The sequence below is a fragment of the Mauremys mutica genome, chromosome 1, assembly GCF_020497125.1.
Source record: "Mauremys mutica isolate MM-2020 ecotype Southern chromosome 1, ASM2049712v1, whole genome shotgun sequence".
NCBI classification, from domain to species: Eukaryota; Metazoa; Chordata; order Testudines; family Geoemydidae; genus Mauremys; species Mauremys mutica.
This window is the reverse complement of record NC_059072.1, coordinates 200,327,112-200,344,749: the sequence shown is the minus strand read 5'-3', so window position 1 is coordinate 200,344,749 and position 17,638 is coordinate 200,327,112. Positions and strand designations below refer to the sequence as shown.

Here is a 17,638-nt window from a genome sequence, read left to right as displayed (position 1 = left end):
TTGTGAACCAGCTTTTTAATTAGTTGACTGTTTACACACAAAGCCGGTGATTAATAAAGCACAAACACTTATTTAGGCATGTATGGGTCCAGAAAACGTTTGCCTTTGCTTGGTAGTGTATCAATCCTGCAGGGACTAGCGGTAGCTGAAAGGAGCACATTGGACAGTAATATCTTGAACATCTCCTTAAACTTTATTTTGTGGCATACTGGCCACCTTTCCCCTTAATACTGGGATTTCTACATACTGTCTACAATGCTGTCTCTCAAAGAGCCTTGTGATATTTCCGCTATCCAGTCGCTTTGGACTTTGGGCCCCAATCCTGTTCTTCTTGGAATCCCTAAGAGTTCTGCCATTGATTTTCTGAGTGGGCTCAGGCTTTCCAAAAGAAGAGGGACAAAAGTCTGTGACCTTTTTGAGGCCCCAACCCTACAATGGCTTATGCATGGATTTAATATTAAGCACCTCTCCAGTAAACACATGGTTTCTTCGCTTTGAGGCCAAAACTAGTAAGAAATCAGATTTTACATTTCTACACTATACTCTCAAAAGGCATTAGGATAAAAGCAGCCTTACAACATTTATACACATCCAGGCTCTATTGGCAGTCTCCTCTCCCCCATTTCACAAGCTTGGAAACTTGCAATTGCCTTTTTTGTTACAACGAAACACAAGATCTCAGCCTAAGGCAAAGCTTTCTTAAACCAGATCCGAACAGTCGCATTGTTTCACTATATCTCTCTCTCTCTCTACAGCAAGCAACATTTGATAATGACCTGCCAAAGAAAGTTGTGTGTGTTCACACCCTAGTGTAGTGTAGTGGGGACAAAAAAGCTACCTAGTTTTAAGATGGAACTCAAATTTATAAATGGGTTTACATGAAAGGGTTGCCTGCGATAACAGGGACTGGACATGATAAATAAGGAGATCCCTTCCTGTCCTGTGTTCTCTTTTTTGTTTCTTGGATGTGCAAAGGGTTAAATAGTTTGAAAAGGTGGCTATATGAATGAGATTCTGCCTTATTTCAGACTAGACATCCTTGTCGTTGTTGTAGGACTCGGTGGTTGTGGGGAAAATAGCGGGATTATGACTTTTTCTCCCCTTTTGCTGGTCACTTTTTTTTTTTTTTTTAAATAAAAGGAGAATTTGTTCTTATCTTTCACCTCATTTTTAATCAAACTTCTTATGGCTACAGCATCACCTTTGAAAAAGTGAAACTCTGCAGACTCCAGGAGCAAGATAACAAATTCATTCTTTCCTTAGAGCATTTGCAGAGCAATATCACTAGCAAACCCCTCCAAAGTCCTGTGGGAATCAAAGTTCAGTTCCTGGGTTGGTCTCTTGATCTCCAGTTCAGCAAAGGTTGCGGGAGGAGGGTTTCCAGATGCAGCATGCCTAGCTGGGGAGCGTCCTTTTTAGCTAATTATGCAACAGTGTTTATGGACTTTTGAAGGAAACCACAGCTCGTTGCCTTGATGGGAAAGATGGTGGATACAATGAGAGGACAGGGTAAACAGGGGGAGGGAGAAATGGGGATTTCCTCAGGGATCTAACAGTCATAGAGGGCCTCCAGCAGGTAATACTCTAGTGGTAATACCTACCATGTCTCCCCTTGTTTTCTCCATCAGAACAGGAATAGGGAAAAGCCAAAAAATTAGTCCATTTTGTTTGAAATGTTTCTAAATGTAAAGTGTCAGGTGGCTCCAGCTTATAGTAAAACAAAGGACAATAACTTGCATTTTTCTGCTCACACTAGTCCTGTCATTCTCGGAACCGCCATCTGGAAGTATCTAACCTCTCCCATAGAGAGTGTTTATTTGTACTTAGACCAATCCTCTGTGATTATATTCAGAACAGTAGGTTAGAATGCCTGATGGCAGGGCATATGTGTAACATTTCCCCGCACTTTTTATAGTCTTCAACAATAAACAAAGCTTATTTCAATCACCTTTATTATCTTGCTAAAAAAAAAAATCATACTGCTATACAGTATACATTGTCGAACAGAGCTTTCTTAATCTACTGTGTACATGTACAAAGTCTGAAGTAATCTTACTGAAAAAAATGCTATTTTTAGTCTCCTGATGGGTAGACAGAACTTCATCAGATGTAATGCTTTCCAAGGAAAGCAAATCAATGTTCAGACTAGTCATCAACTTAACAAAAGCATACAAATTAACTATTTAATTTACAACAAAAAAGAAAGCTAAACTCCAGATGCCATATGACTACAATAGATTACTCTGCACATAGACAAAAATTATGACCACAATTGTATCCAAAAGCTGGGCTAAAATAAAAAGTTTCAGGTATGATCTTTTGGATACTCATTTTTTCTTGGTATATAGTTTATCTTCGTAGTTGACTGGGATTATGCCACTGCATTCTTCTGTCTTTGATACTGGATGCTTTAAAAAAGTTGGTCTAATTACATCAATATCACGTCCTAAATGGTCCATCATCGTTGAAACAATCGTGGGTGGGCCATCAAAGTCTACCAAAAAATACCTGTAATGGAAAACACACACACACAAACTCAGTAAAATAAGATATACGCACTGCAAAAGCTTTTATTCATACCATCATTCTGTTGAAATTGTAAAATCAAACTCCCAATTATCTACAAGGTATACCCTTATATTTTGGTTTTTTAACTGATTTTAAAACAAAGCCCAGGAACATTATGGATTTAAAACACAGGTAAGTCTATTTATACGGAGCTACGCAACTGAAAACAATATAAGTAAGCATCTTTCCTATTCATAGGGCACCATTTCTTGTCTGTGCACTCATACTGGAATTAGGAGTCTGCCTCTACTTACTCCAGACATTTACATACTTAGTATTTTTCACACCATTTAGAAGTTGCATATTTATTTCAGTTAAACAAAATGTATACTTTCTCTCCTTGAATTCAATGCGTTTTTCCTCAGGGATCCTTGCCATGTGGAGAATGGACTCACAAACAGATCAGTGTCAAACATCTAAAGTTTATGTATTATATGGGCAATATTTCGTCCATCCCAATACTACTTTATAACTGAGTGGACGTTTAAAATAGCAGCAGGAAGTGGGGGGGGGGAGAGGAGCTGGAGCTAGCCCAAATGAGCATATATTCATTAGTGACATGTTTGAACTTCTGAGATGTATGTTGAAATTGTGCACAGGCAGCCCTAACTTGCACAATTGGCACTCATTCAGCAGCGCTGCATACTGTAATGTAGGTCTTGCTGGCCCTGGCAGAACTGCAGAGGTCTTATTTTCACACATGTACAATATGTCTGATATTTTCAGCATCAGGCAAGCATTTCTTGTCAGCCATCTATTTATCTGTGACAGATGTACAGGAGCTTACCTATTGCAAGGAGAATCCCACTCTCCATTTCTATTTCAGGTCCCCTATGTCACTTCTGCAGTCACTCATTAGGTCAAGTAACTCACGTGTTGGATCTTGTTCCATCAGTTGATTTTTAATTTGGAAGTAATCTTTTAAAACTCCAGTGGGATAGAGCAAGTGGTAAGGTCTATTGCTCTTCACAAACATAGGCTAGTTCCACTTTGGAGAAAAGACTCAACTGGATATTGTGTTTGTGTGTTCGAAAATAAATCCTCATACAATTCCCATATCCTCAAATGTCCCAAATTTGTTCAGAGCACGAGGCCCACGGCTCTTGCATATTTTGAGTGATCTTACTGCAGCCATCATACTCATGTCAAAAGTTAAAAATAGATGGCAATTTGGCATTGTAAATAAAATTGTAGTTACGGGGACTTTTAATCCATCAGCTTGTTTTTTGGTAAGGCTTTAACTACAGTACAGTATAAAGGAAGTCTCAGTTGTCTCTCAGAATTCCTATTAAAGATTAGACAATTACAGCAAATAGCCAGTTTCCAACTGCAGCATTCATTAAAGATACAGTAGACAGCACAATAATTCCCACTTAGATTTCTGTTTTTGAACTTCTGTACAGTTGCATACAATGCATCACAGCACACTCACAAAAGTGTTGAGCTATGCAACAAGTGCCAGGCACCCAAGATGAGAAACTGAGCCTACATATACATCAGAATACAGAGTGCAGAGAATGTGTCAACAACAAAAAGTTCATTATGTTTTCCAAATTATGACATATGAAGAAAACAAACTCCTCCAATCTAAATGCCTGCAATATGAAGTCCCATTAGCATTAACAGGTATTAGACACACACAGAGAACAAAATTCCCCCACTGCAGAGGAGCAGCACAAAGCCTCTGGGTCTGCCTACACGGCAGCTGGGAGTGAGCCTCCCAGCCCAGGTAGACAGAGACGCGTTAGCTTTGCTCAAGCTAGTGCACTAAAATAGCGGTTTGGAGGTTGCAGTGCAGGTAAGTGGCTTAGGGTACCCACCAGAGCTTGGACCTTGGGGGTCAGGCAGCCTTGGACGAGTGGCTGCATGTTGCATCATCCACACTGCTATGGCTAGCATGCTAGCTCGAGCAGAGCTAACATAAGTCTGTCTATGTGAGCTGGGATGTTCACTCCCCGCTGCAGTGTAGACATATCCTATATGCCACTTATGGGTAAAGGAGGGACATAAGTGGTGCAGAGGTGAATGCTACACACAAGGAGAAAACAATAAAGGAGGATTTCCTTAACTGAGCATTCCCAGCCCCTAAATGAATGTGCAGCAATGGACACTAATAACCTTTTGTAGCAGAAGTGCTGCAATTTGGAAAACCAAATTAAAGTATTGAATTTCCCTGTATTAGGCTTGGAAGGCAAAATCTCCCATGATACTAATTAAGGGACCAGTCCTGTAGTCTGTACTGAGGCAACTAGTCCCCTTGGGGCAGATCCTCAGCAGATGTAAATTGTCATTGCTCCATTGAAGTCGGGTGGAACTATGACAATTTACACTCCATGGATTCAATAGGACTAGTTATGTGAAGAAACTCCTCTCATGAATGCTATAATAAGGCCTAATTGCAAAGTCTCAGGGACTTCAATGGGGAGCAGGATTGGGCCCAATACATTTGGAAAACCTGAAATGCCTTAATACTTTCTTATCTCCAGTAAGTAACAAAGAGAAGTCACATACTTTAGACTTTATTTAAAAAAAATGGGTAAAGCCTAACAATAGTGGAATACATTACAAATCTAACATTTCCCAAAGGATGTGCATGGCCAAGGAAGGAAAATCCTATTTTCAGTTAAAATATTGACCACCACAGCAAAGATACAGGGCCCTGAAATCCTTGCATAGTTACAACCAAAAAGGAAAGGAAATTCCAAGCAAATTCTAAGAGATCGTACTACATCAAAGTCTGCATGCTCTTTAGCAACAACATTCATTCATGAACCGCCCCCCTTTTCCATACTATTTTGGCTTTGCTGTTACAGAATTTCATTCCATTTCTAAATGCAAGTTGTGTGCTGCTTTTTACTGTGCTAAACTGCAATAGCTTTTCTCCCAAAGGCAGGTTTACTACTTTGTGGTTTCTCACACACAAGCAGACAGTGGAAATTTCCACTGACGCACTGTTGATAAATGAAGGAGAGTGGGGGATGGGAGGGATGAGCTACTCCAGCACATCTGTGTGTCTTTTTCACAGAGTAGATATTTTATCTGAAGATACAAAAATGCAGCAGTTGGGAGAATGCAATTTATAAACCATACTAACCATCCTTCCTTCAGGGTAGTAAAGCAGTAAACGCTCTGATCTATAAACGGTGAGGGGGGGAGGGGAAGAGAAGGAAATATGTCTTTTTGCCTTTTGTTTCCATTAATTTAATTGTGCTTAAACAAAAAACGAAACAAAACAAAAACCCTGCTGTGATTCATGAGCTGATCTGGAACCCTGCCCATAAAGACAAATGTATTTAGTCAGTGATATATATCTAGATATAGATATAGGTATTTAAACCTACAGTTCAATAGTGCACACAGCAGGCTAACATTTTTCTTAGTTTAAAGCAGACAGCTGTGAACAGACACACAAATATTGCAGCTACTGTTTGTCAGGTGACCAAAATAAAACCCCAGCAAAGCTGAGAAGAGGATAGAAAGGAATATAGGAGATAAACAGTCTCTTTTTGCAAGCACAGCTGGAAAATGGAGTTTCAACTCTCTGGGAGTTAGCAAAGTCATTGGGGAGAAATACAGGAAAATTCCACTCTGATTCACTGTGAGACCACAGTTATTTTTGTAACCCTGTTCTATGGTAAATCGAAGGGTAATTTAAATACAGGACAGCAGAACCTTTATCTGCTGAAATATCCGTGCTAACAAAGGAAGGGGGGCTACCTTTGCATCTTAAAATAGCCAAATTTCATTTCTTATATATCCAGGCCAAGAACTATTTCAACCTTTAGCCCCCAAATTACCCACATCTCTGTTTTCAAATGGGTACTTTGACTTAGAAGACACATGAGAAGCTCCTTGATCAAAGCTTGCTTTTAAATCCCCTTGGGACATGGCTCTCAGCCTACATGTACAGTGTAGTGTGACTGAGAGCCGAGAGGAAGGCAAGAATTGAAAGAGGTTGAGTGGTCGGCAATCTGGTTAGCTACCCAAAGAAGTTTCCTGATCAGCCCTCATGCTTTAGAACTCCTCTTTTCCTTAGGAGCTTTAAATCTAGGGGCTTGTCTACACTAGCACTTTACAGCGCTGCAACTTTCTCGCTCAGGGATGTGAAAAAACACCCCCCTGAGCACAGCAAGTTTCAGCACTGCAAAGTGCCAGTGTAGACAAGCCCCAGTGCACCAGCGCTGGGAGCCGTGCTCCCAGTGCTAGTAGCTACTCCTCTCATGGAGGTGGGTTTTTTACAGCGCTGGGAGAGTGCGTTTCCGTAATGGAGAGGTTGAGGGGGTTGGAGAGAGTGAAGGCTCTAATCTACAGGTAGGATGGGAGTGTCCAGCAGGATTCAGGTTGGAGGACAAGAGAGGTGAAGTTATAATGAGAGTTATTAGATGTTTCTGCCAAAACTAACCTAAGTGAAATAGTTAATTTTGACATTTGAAATACCATTGTTAGACATTAGCATTAGCACCCCATTGAGGCCTGAGGTCACATTATAGGTTTGTTTTTTGTCACTCCGGATTTTAAACATTGTAAAGGCTCCCAGAGAATTCTGATGGACACTCACTATTTTTACTCTTATAAATCAGAAGAAATAAAATTACATCCAGATGGTATGGGTTTGTGAATAAGGATTCAACCCCTCTTGCTCAAATGGAAATACTGTTCTGTAACAAGCTGCCTGTTTCAAAATAAGTTGTACAAGAACAGCACCTAGCCTCAAAATACGTAGTACTAAGAAGCAGGAAAGCCTGAACAACACACTACCTGGCACTTGCACAATAATGCTTCTAATATCCGAGCCACTTTATGAACACTAAAATTGTTAAAACACCCCTCTGAGGAATTATCTCCATTTTACACATTGAGAAACTGAGGAACAGAAACATGAAAGGAGCAAATCCTATTCCCCAAGGAGGGGACAGAGCCACCCACTGCTGTGTGTATCCTGCAATCCTGCCTCCACAGAGGAGGGGATGCTAGGGAGTAGAGAGGCTAGTCAAACTACTCCAGGAGGCTGGAGTAACAGCTATGGAGCAGATCCACTATAAGAAGCTCCCCAAAGCTCAGGTGAGCTACTGAAGCTGAAATCCTCTTCCTAGAAGGCAGCTCATATGATAGTCCCAGTATCACACAGTGAATCAACAGCAGAACAAGATATACAGCCTAAGTTTCCTGATTTCTAGTCCTGGGTTCTATCAGGTGTTCTATTCCATTTCTTGTACCCTACCCGTAACAGTGATATCTGAGCGCCAATATAGCAAGAAAAGAAAGCTCTGAATTTGCTGTGTCAGAAAACAAATAGGCTGATGAGACACGTAGGAATAAACATCAAAACAAAAAAAAGATTGAGTGGCATGTGGGCAAATAAATGATGGCTGCTGCCTTTTCAAAATTAAACCTGAAAAGGAGGAAAACAACAAGAAGGTGAAAAAAGCTGGCAAATAGCACATGGTATTTATTATGAATAACCAAAATTATGCATAGTTTGCTGTGGAACTCACAAATAAATGAAATGAATTTTACAGAGTGTGTGTGGACAGAGCTAAGGAAGTTACTGACAGGGGCAGCTCCAGGCACCAGTGCACCAAGCGCGTGCCTGGGATGGCAAGCCGCGGGGGGGCGGCCTGCCGGTCGCCATGAGGGCAGCAGTCAGGCTGCCTTCGGCTGCATGCCTGCGGGAGGTCTGCTGGTCCTGCGGTTTCGGCAACAATTCGGCAGCGGGTACGTTACCAGCGGACCTCCCGCAGGTGCACCGCCGAAAGCCGCCTGACTGCCGTGCTTGGGGCAGCAAAATACATAGAGACGCCCCTGGTTACTGAATTCCAAATAGATTATAGAAAAAAATAAACAGATAAGGTGGGTGAAGCAATATCTTTTATTGGACCCAATCTTTCTGTTACACAGAGATAAACTGAATTTAAAATGTTCAGTGCTATTTCACAAAAAACACCTCTACTAACAAATCTGACCTTCTCTAGGGCACAAAGAGATACAGGGTCAGAGGCAGCGTTCTAAAACTTTGGATTCCTGGCTCCTATTCCTGTGCTCAGATCAACACGTACTAGCTCTCGCTAGGTTATCAGATCATTCATTACTGAATAGCAGGTGAACCTCATTTCAAAGTTCTCCTTTGCAGACTATATTGTGACAGATCCCCCCAAATGAACCAAAAATCTAGCAAAACATCAACCTGCCTTACCCAGTGCCTTCAGCTGTAGATGTCATGAACTTAAGAGCCCTCCTGCTTTAGGCTATATAAAGTACCCGCCATGCTAAAGAAAACCCACAAAGTGTTCCACCATATCCAGCACGATCCACAAGTTACATTGCAGAGATCCAACATTTTAAAAACAATGGCAACATACCTCCACTCAAGTACTGGCAAAATCTGTAACCCACGTCCGGTACTATAACTTCATTAGACACTCTAATTTGAGCACTTTATTTAAAAAAGTTACTTTGAGAGCGCCAAGGCATATAACATTTTATGCAGTACCTATAAAGTCTCAAGCCTAACATCATTTGGATTTAAACACTAATTTGCTCCTTCTTAAAGCAGTTTATGTTAATTTATTTCACAAGCTAGCAAACACCAACACACATGTTCAGAACAGTATAATTTTGCATTAAATAAAAATTGAATTAGTGTATTAGTGTAAATATAGCTCATGTAAAAATTAGATGCACATAAAAGCCAGATAAGACAATATACAGAGAGTGAGGACTATTGTTCGGAGGAGGGGACAAAGTCCCCTGGTTTATATTCTTCCAGCATTTCTTCTGATGCACTGTGACCTTAGGCAAGTCACTTAGCCTCTCTGTGCCTCAGTTTATCCAACTACAAGATGAAATTATTACTGCTCCAAGGTGCTGTGGGGTATATTTGACCCAAGGTTCTAAAAATGTTTTGCAAATGTTAACTTTTGCAAAGTGTTATTACTAGTCCTAAACTGAGCTACCATGAACAATACCACAGGTTTTTATATTAAATATTAAACATCCTCCAGTTTTACATTAAAACTCCAATACAGCAATAATGTAGTCGAATTTTTTTCCTAAATTTACCCCAACACACACGCACACAAATTTATAGTTTTTGTATTGTTTAAAGCATACTAAGAGCTCACATGCTCCTAGCAGCTCAGAGCTGATGTTTATCCTTCGGACAAGCAAATTTTAATTTCTTTTTTTAAAAGCCATAATTTGCCTCTCCCCCCTGCCCCTAACATTAGGGGGAAAACATACAGTACCAGAAATTCCAGGTATTAAAGGTGAAATTTTGGTCCTATTGAAGTCAATGCAGAAGTCCCATGGTCTTCAATGAAGCCAGGATTCCACCTTATGTATTATTTTGGCCTTCAATGACATATCTATATCATACAGGTCACATACTGTAAGTGATTAGCAAGTTATATGCTTAAAAACAAAAAGGAATACAGCAAGCTACAGCTATTCCTAAATTTAAGAAATGGTATTTAGGAAAGGTAAGCAATATTTCACCCACCACAAAAGGCTATAAAAGAGCTGTTTTTCTGTTCAGGGCACATTTTATATGCCTAGCTCTCAAAATATACACTAATATGAATTGCTAGCCATCTTCTCACCATTACTTAAATTTAAAGGCTCAGGTATACACTGAAACATGAATGTATACACCGGCCAAGTCCCTGGAAAAACTATTACTGCTACTGTTTGCACAAGAGTTGTTTGTCAAGGACACAGCAGATTGCACAGAGGTAAATTTAAGAGGAAGACTCAGCCCTGAACTTGTACCAGTTAAACTGCTGCCTCCACCGTCAACATACACATTCTCCTTCACAGTAAATACAGTTTGCTTACTAAGATCTAGGGAACTTTACACTTCGGCTGAGATCTTCAAAGCTGCCTAGGGGGTTTAGACACTCAACTTCCATTAATTTTAATGGCAATTGTGGGTCTAAAAATCTCTTACGGGCTTTGAAAAATCAAAACATTAAAATAAGTAGAAATCAGTTGGCTGTAAAATTCCCATTATCTGACCATGCCCCTGGGCAGGACTGGATTTACCATGAAACAAACCGTGTGGTGGCACGGGATCCCCAACAACAGGGGGCTCCCCCAAAAAGCAGAACAAATATCTGACAACCTGCCCCTGAGTCCCAGCCAGCAGCGCAGCAGGGCTCAGGCAGGCTGCCTGCATAGCATGGCCAGTGGCCCCACACCGTTCCCGGAAGTGGCCGGCTGCTGGTACGTCTCTGCACACCCCTGGCAGGGGGATGGGGGGAGCACGCAGCAGCACACGGAGACCCGCTGCCCCCCTCCCCCAAAGGGGCACGCAGAGACATGCCAGCACCATGGCTAAGGCAGCTCCCTGCCCACTCTGCCTCCCTCCCTTCGCGCCGCTTTGCTCCCGGAAGCAGCCAGCATTTCCCTGTGGCCCCTGGGGGAGGTGGGGCATCTCCATGTGCTGCCCCCACCCCGAGTGCCAACTCCGCAGCTCCCATTGGCCGGGGATGGCGCCTGTGGGCAACGATGCAGGGAGACCCCCTGGTCCCCTGCCCCCCCCCCCGCCTAGGAGCTACTGCTGGGGAGGGGGGGGGTGCCAGTCGCTTTGGGAGCCGCATCACCCGAGGTAAGCACCACCCCCGTGCCCCAGCCCAGAACCTGCACCCCGCACCCTAACTTCCTCCCAGAGCCCACCCCCTGCACCTCTCCTGCACCCCTGCCCCAATCAAGGTACCTCACTTTATTTTCATTTACTTCCCATTACTTATAAAATAGGAGGAGGATGAAGAAGAAAAGAATGAAAAATGGGAGGGAGATCAGAGAGAATGTTCTTTTTCTTGGCTGCGTCCCTAGGGGCGGTCCAAAAAATGAAGCTGCGCTCAGGGCTCCACTAACTCTAAATCCGCCACTGCCCGGGGTATTCCTAAAATACTCGTTTTCCCCTCATATAGCAACAGCATTCTCTGAAGAGTGGCATGGTAGCACTACAGATCCACACAACAAAAAACTGCCCCTACAACTGACCTCTGAATAAACATTTTCCTGTTTGACTCGTCTCCGTTTAGCAAAGGCATTACATTAACCTGGCTAAGTACTGTGGCGGCTTACTATGTATATTATACTGTATGATTTTGTGCCATGTTTCTCAGTCAAACCCAGCTTTATTATATATTGCACATGAAGATTCTACCTGTATTTTAAAATGCAATTAACTAGATGGAAAAAATATTCAGTAAAAAGGAGGGCTCTAACTATGGTCTGTGGACCACAGACCACTTTTTGGTGGGATTGTTAAGAGCTGGCAGGGTCACCCAGTGCTGGTTCTCTATCTTATTTCCAACGGAGAAAAACAAAATGGGTAGAAGCGGGAGCTTAAACAAAGAGCAAAAGCAGACAGCATAATTACTGTTTTATCCTTCTTAAAAAAATAAATAATCACACTAAAGACAATTGAAAACCCATTATATAATTTCCTAATGTTACTTTTTCATGTAAACAATCCCCGTAGCTGGCACAGGGACGTTATGCCTCTCTAAGTGGAAGGCAGGTGGTTTATGTGATGGTCACTGGGAGGAGACTGTCTCCCACGGACAATCTCTGTTAAAATGTGGCCTACGCTATGAATGTTTTACTGTAGGAGTTCTCACACTGTTTACCAGCCAGGAGGCCAAAGGCTAGTGGATTCCGCATACATCACAAGCCCACAAGCATCTGGAAACAAAGGGAAGCAATCAGTTGAACAGTTAGCTGTACTAAGAGTCACATAAAACCACCATGCAAGACTTCAAAAGATTCAGAATTGTGTCCTATCCGTCTCTTCTTATTAGACATAATACCACCTACACTACTCATAGTGGCCTTTTTAGTTTCTTTCATAAACAGCTTTGGCAGAATGGGAGATGGTGCTGTGACACTTAAAAGCAAGTTAATGAGAATGAAGAGTTAAACAGCATTCAAAAATTGCCTATTACAGGGATGATTAATTTAAGATTTTTTAATAAAAGCCAGGCTGCTGGATGCAGATTTAGCTCACTGTAATATTTTGATAAACTACTGTGCTTTTCACAGTGTGTACCATTTTAAATAAAACAAATACCCTTACAAGTGTTGTAGGGAGGGAACAAAGTGATTTTAAAAGGTGAATAAAGAACTAGCTTGTATTTCCTATTCCTAGAATTTGCTTAATTACCTGAGTGACCTAAGGTCTTAAACACAGAAAATATCCAATGGCACATCAATAATCCACCACAAATGAGTACTGCAGTACAGCTCTATCTGATACATAAGAGCAATCACAGCACACGGGGACCTCCAGGGACACACTCCCAATTATTATAGCCACAGCTTGAATAGCACTGCCTGTTATTAAGGTTGCCTAACACTTCCCACTGTACAGACCCTGTTTTAACTTGCTCACAACCTTGCCAAACTTAAACCGTTTGGGTTGAAATTTTACATGCTGGGTGTCTGCCTCAAGTTGAGCGTTGTTTTTATTTATTTCATTTCAGCAAAAACAGTTCAGGCACTTCTACCAAGGCCAAGAAAAAAATATGTTGTTTTGTCCATGTTTAAAAATTCTTGAAACCTCTCTCTGAACAGCTCTATCGTCCCATGCTTTGGAGCAGGGACTTGAATTTGGCAGGGATGTGCTTTTTGCCATGAAAATCCACCCAAACGTGGCCAAGTTCTAAATCTGAAAAACTGTAGTTTGCACTGGCTCAGTAGAGACTTCAACAGCTAAAATCTCTGATGATTCCATCCTCACTGAGCATGCTTGAGCCTCTCACAGCTCCTGCATGTCACTGGACTGCACATGCACTGGCCCCACTGAGCATGCTCCAGTTCAGGACCACATGGGCGAAGAGCTGGGTACTCGAATTGAGAGCAGGGAGCCTGTCTCTCCCTGTGTGCTCAATATCCACACTGCTGGCATCCAAGCAGCATGGAGGAGTAAACCGTCTGACTAATGCAGAGGAGACAAAAGCCAGACACGGAAGAGGGAAAGGAGTAGATTGGGACAAGACGACTGGGACTAGAGGGTGGGCAAGACAGGGAGAAACTGAGACTGGGAATAGCTGGGCAAGGCGACTGGGACTTGGAGCTGGGAGGGAAGAGAGGCTGGGATTGGGAGCTGGTGACACAAGTGAGAAGGATGAGCAGGTTCGCTCATGGTGGGGGGAGAGAGACAGAGTTGGTTAGACAAGGAGACTGGGGCTAGGAACCGGGGGGAGGGGGGACAACATGAGCAAAGGAGAGGGGGAAGACAGATCTAGCAAACAGCTTGGGTGAGGAGGCATAACTGAGCAAGGAGACTGGGACAAGCAACCAGGAAGGGGCCAGACTGGGGTAAGGAGCAAATCGCACTATGGAACTTAATAGTGCACGGTAGCAAGGCCCATGTGGACAGCTAGAATGTGGCACGTTAGTGCACCACAGGTTCACATCCTGGCCTGCAGCACACTATCTCATCATGTAGATAACTTCTATGGTTGCTGTGCATCCTTAATTTGTCCCTCCTTGTACTTATATGCCTATGCATTATGATAGTCTTTAATTACATGATCACATATTTTCCCACAGGACCCCTGCCTCATTCAGTGCACAGAATGGACCTGCTCAAGGGATGAATCTGGGTTGTGCAATAAAGGAGGCTTCTGTTTATTAGGACCCCTGACTCATTTGTTGCAGAAGTTGGAAGATGTGTAATGAATGAGGCAGAGGACTGGAGGAAGAGAACGGGAAATTTCATGCTTAAGACAACTGAACAGTGCCCCGGAGAGTTGGATTCTATCCCTACCTCTGCCACAGAATTCCTGTGTTATGCTGGGCTTGTCACTTGAACCAAACTTTTTTACAGATGGTCCCTAATTGTGTGTTCCTCATTTTCTGGAAGCCTGACTTGACCCTGGGGCCTGATCTGCAGAAGTGTTGAGCACTCACAGCTGCAACTGAGGTCAATAGGAGCTGTGCTTGAATATATAATCCAAATACCCTGACAAGTCAGGTCCTAGGCATCTCAAATTGGACACCCAAAGTTAGTAGATACTTTTGACCTTAATCTATCTGTGCTTCAGTTCCCCATTTGTAAAATGGGGATAATGCCACCCACAACATCCTGTTAGATGAGTAAAGATAAATGGATATTTGTGAAACATTCAAATACTACAGTGTTGAGTGCCATAGGAAAACCCACATGGAAATTAGTAATTCTGCATTCAGAGAACGGTTTGAACAGTGTGCAGTAAATAAAGTCTACTGCCGTATATTGAACAATGGGATAAAACTTAAAACAGTGAATAGTTGCTCATTCAGTGTGCACTGTCCATCCTGTGCACTGAATGAGGCAGGAGACAAATTAAGGTTGTGCAGGCAAACTTAATTCTGTCATTTCCTTACTTCTGAGGGCTTGACTTTGCAATTTTAATGTTCTTTTAACATAGCTGTTTGTGTGCAATTGTATGTAGCACCAGAAACATGCATGGCAAGTGACAGAAAATGCAGCCCCAGAGCTGAAGGGGCCACAATTTATTTGTTAGATCCTGTGAACAGTTACTTTCATGTTTAGACAATGAGACTAAACACTGGACTAATGGCTTGCAGGATTAAGCAATGCCCCAGTGCAAGATAATTACAAACACCACGAAGGAAGGTGATGGTCACACAGTGCTGTTGCTTTGGTTAGCAATATGCACGTCATGGAGGTTTCAAGGTTTTGTTTGAGTGAGGGAGAGGGGGAATTGTTTGTTGGTTTTGTTTCTCCCCCTCAAACTGGCAGAGATCACCTCTCTGACTTTACACAGGAGAATAAAAAGGTCTTCTCAAGTGGGACTGAATTTGTGAGTCAACCGTGAGGAGAGAAGTTGTATGTGTAAGCTGCATAGCCTTTCTCATCTTTCAAAGAGTACATGATTTTCCCTTTGCATGTACCCAACCTATCCAAAGGTTAGTTTGCATATTGGCTGGACATCAAATTTCACATATTTACGTTAAAAATATTAAGAAAAATATATCTAATTGTTATTTTGAGTATTGTATGCAGCCACTATGTAATACTCGTTGCCTAGCAACATTTCTCAATCCTTGAAGAGAGGCAGCATATCAGAGGTAGTCTCAAAGAGTTTAACAGCAGCAAAGCACATGGTTAAGCAATCAAAAGGATGAAATCTTCATTACATTCTCACTGCATCCAGGAAGAGGGTTTATATTGAACATAATAATGCAGTATATCACATAAACCCATTCTGCAAAAATTATCCGCAAAATAATAAAGTCATTATTATACTTCCCTCAAATTATGCAGACAGATAGTCCTCTTTAATTAAAAACAGCATCATGGAAACAAGTATGTCTTACAGGGCACATACGGCAGCCAATAGTTCAGACATGTTGGAATTAAAAAAAAAAAAAATCACTACTGCCAATTAGTATTGACATTTCATTTAAGGTCAATAGAGCCTGCTGTTGTTGCTGAAGTCCTGTCACTGGTTTCTGGAAAAAAAAATTACGCATCCAGGAGGAAGCAGTGTCTTTATTGTGGAAAGTATCTCTCAGGGTGTGTCTACAGGGCAGTCAGACGTCCGCAGCTGTCCCATGCCAGTTGACTTGGGTTCACGGGGCTCGAACTAAGGGCGTGTTTAACAGCAGTGTAGACGCTGCAGCCCGAGCTCCGGGACCCTCCCACCTACCATGGTCCTAGAGCCTGGGCTCCAGCATGAGCCCAGACATCTACATTGCAGTTAAACAGCCCGAGCCCCACAAGTCCAAATCAGCTGGCACGGGTCAGCAGAGGGTTTTTAACTGCAGCGTAGACACACGATCAGAATACAGCTTGTTTAGACACTTGAAACAAGACTATTTGCAGCACTATGGTTTATGGACTTACAATAAAAACTAACTCGCACAAGATAAAAATACTTAGAACTCATAGTGCTTTACAAGTTATATGCCAGTAGTCATAGGATACTTACTTGGGTTACCCATCTCCTACACATTTAATCTGATACCCACAGAAAAGACCAAACCAGCCACCATAAATGTTTACATTTTAAGAGATCAAAGGGATTTTAAGGGATCTTATATAGACCATACCCTCCTCTTCTGTGATCTTGATTATGCTTGGAGATTCTATATGGCAGTGATCTTTCTCCCAGGTTTTCCAAGTTCCTCACAACTGCTCCTCTCTCCATCAAAGCCTCTATTGTGCGCTTCAGTGCAGAAGCCATCTCAGGCTTAAAAAAAAAAAAGAAAGAAAGAAAGAAAGAAAAGAAAAGAAAAAAACATTCAGATAGGGTTCTAAGTTAATTAGAATCAATTAATATAGTTGCCTGGTTAAACTGTTAGAGGCGGCAAATTAACAACACAACAAGCCAATGAGGAAACATGAATTGACAACTTGCTCATATGTAAAAACAGAAATTTTGAAACTGCAGCCCTGACTCTGCTACAATTGAGTTCAATGATGCAAAATTAGGCTCTATCGATGGGGAAAAAGCCGAAACAGCCGATGGGCCTGATTTACCTCTGCCCTGAACCTTATATAGCCATTTATACCAGTCCACTCTGATTTGGAATCATTATGCGTGCTATTTGTACTTGTATAAATAAAGATATGAGGTTCAGGGGAATAGTGAATCAGCCCCAGTGGTTTTAAGGCTCTAATCAGATTTCCATGGACCATTAACACAATAAATAAATCAGTGCATTAACAACAATTTCTCAGTCCAATAAACTGGTATAATTTATGGTGTTGCTCAACATAATAACCAAATCAATTAAAAAGTACACAAAGGGAATCAGTCAAAGGCGGATTGCAGATACCACTGATTAGCAAGAGACTTATTTTACGTGGTCATTTCAATTATGTATGTGTAAAAAGAACATGGAGCCTTGTTTAGATTCATGGTGAAATATTTCACTGACTTTATAAATGTTTGGCATTTGAGCAAAAGTTTGGCTTTATTTATGAAATAAGGAATTGAAAAGGACAACGTATAAATGAATTCTGCTCCTAACAAGTGATTGTTATCTGAGGAATGGACACACTGCCAAAGACTAAACTTTCCTTCTGAGTACATATCGAGACTAGTTTATA

General features: G+C 41.8%; 1 protein-coding gene across 2 annotated transcripts in view; it reads right to left on the bottom strand.

Annotated features, from left to right (window-relative positions):
* Positions 1–1,935: 1,935 nt before the first annotated feature.
* The window catches only part of MRPS6 (mitochondrial ribosomal protein S6), a 62,255-nt gene continuing 46,552 nt past the window's right edge, over positions 1,936–17,638 (bottom strand). For both annotated transcript variants that reach the window (XM_045002391.1, XM_045002390.1), the window contains exons 2-3: positions 16,636–16,775; positions 1,936–2,508 (exon numbers count right to left, since the gene is read on the bottom strand). In XM_045002391.1, the coding sequence (XP_044858326.1) occupies positions 2,328–2,508; positions 16,636–16,775 (321 nt within the window). In that variant the 3' untranslated portion in view covers positions 1,936–2,327. The remainder of the gene's footprint in view (positions 2,509–16,635; positions 16,776–17,638) is intronic.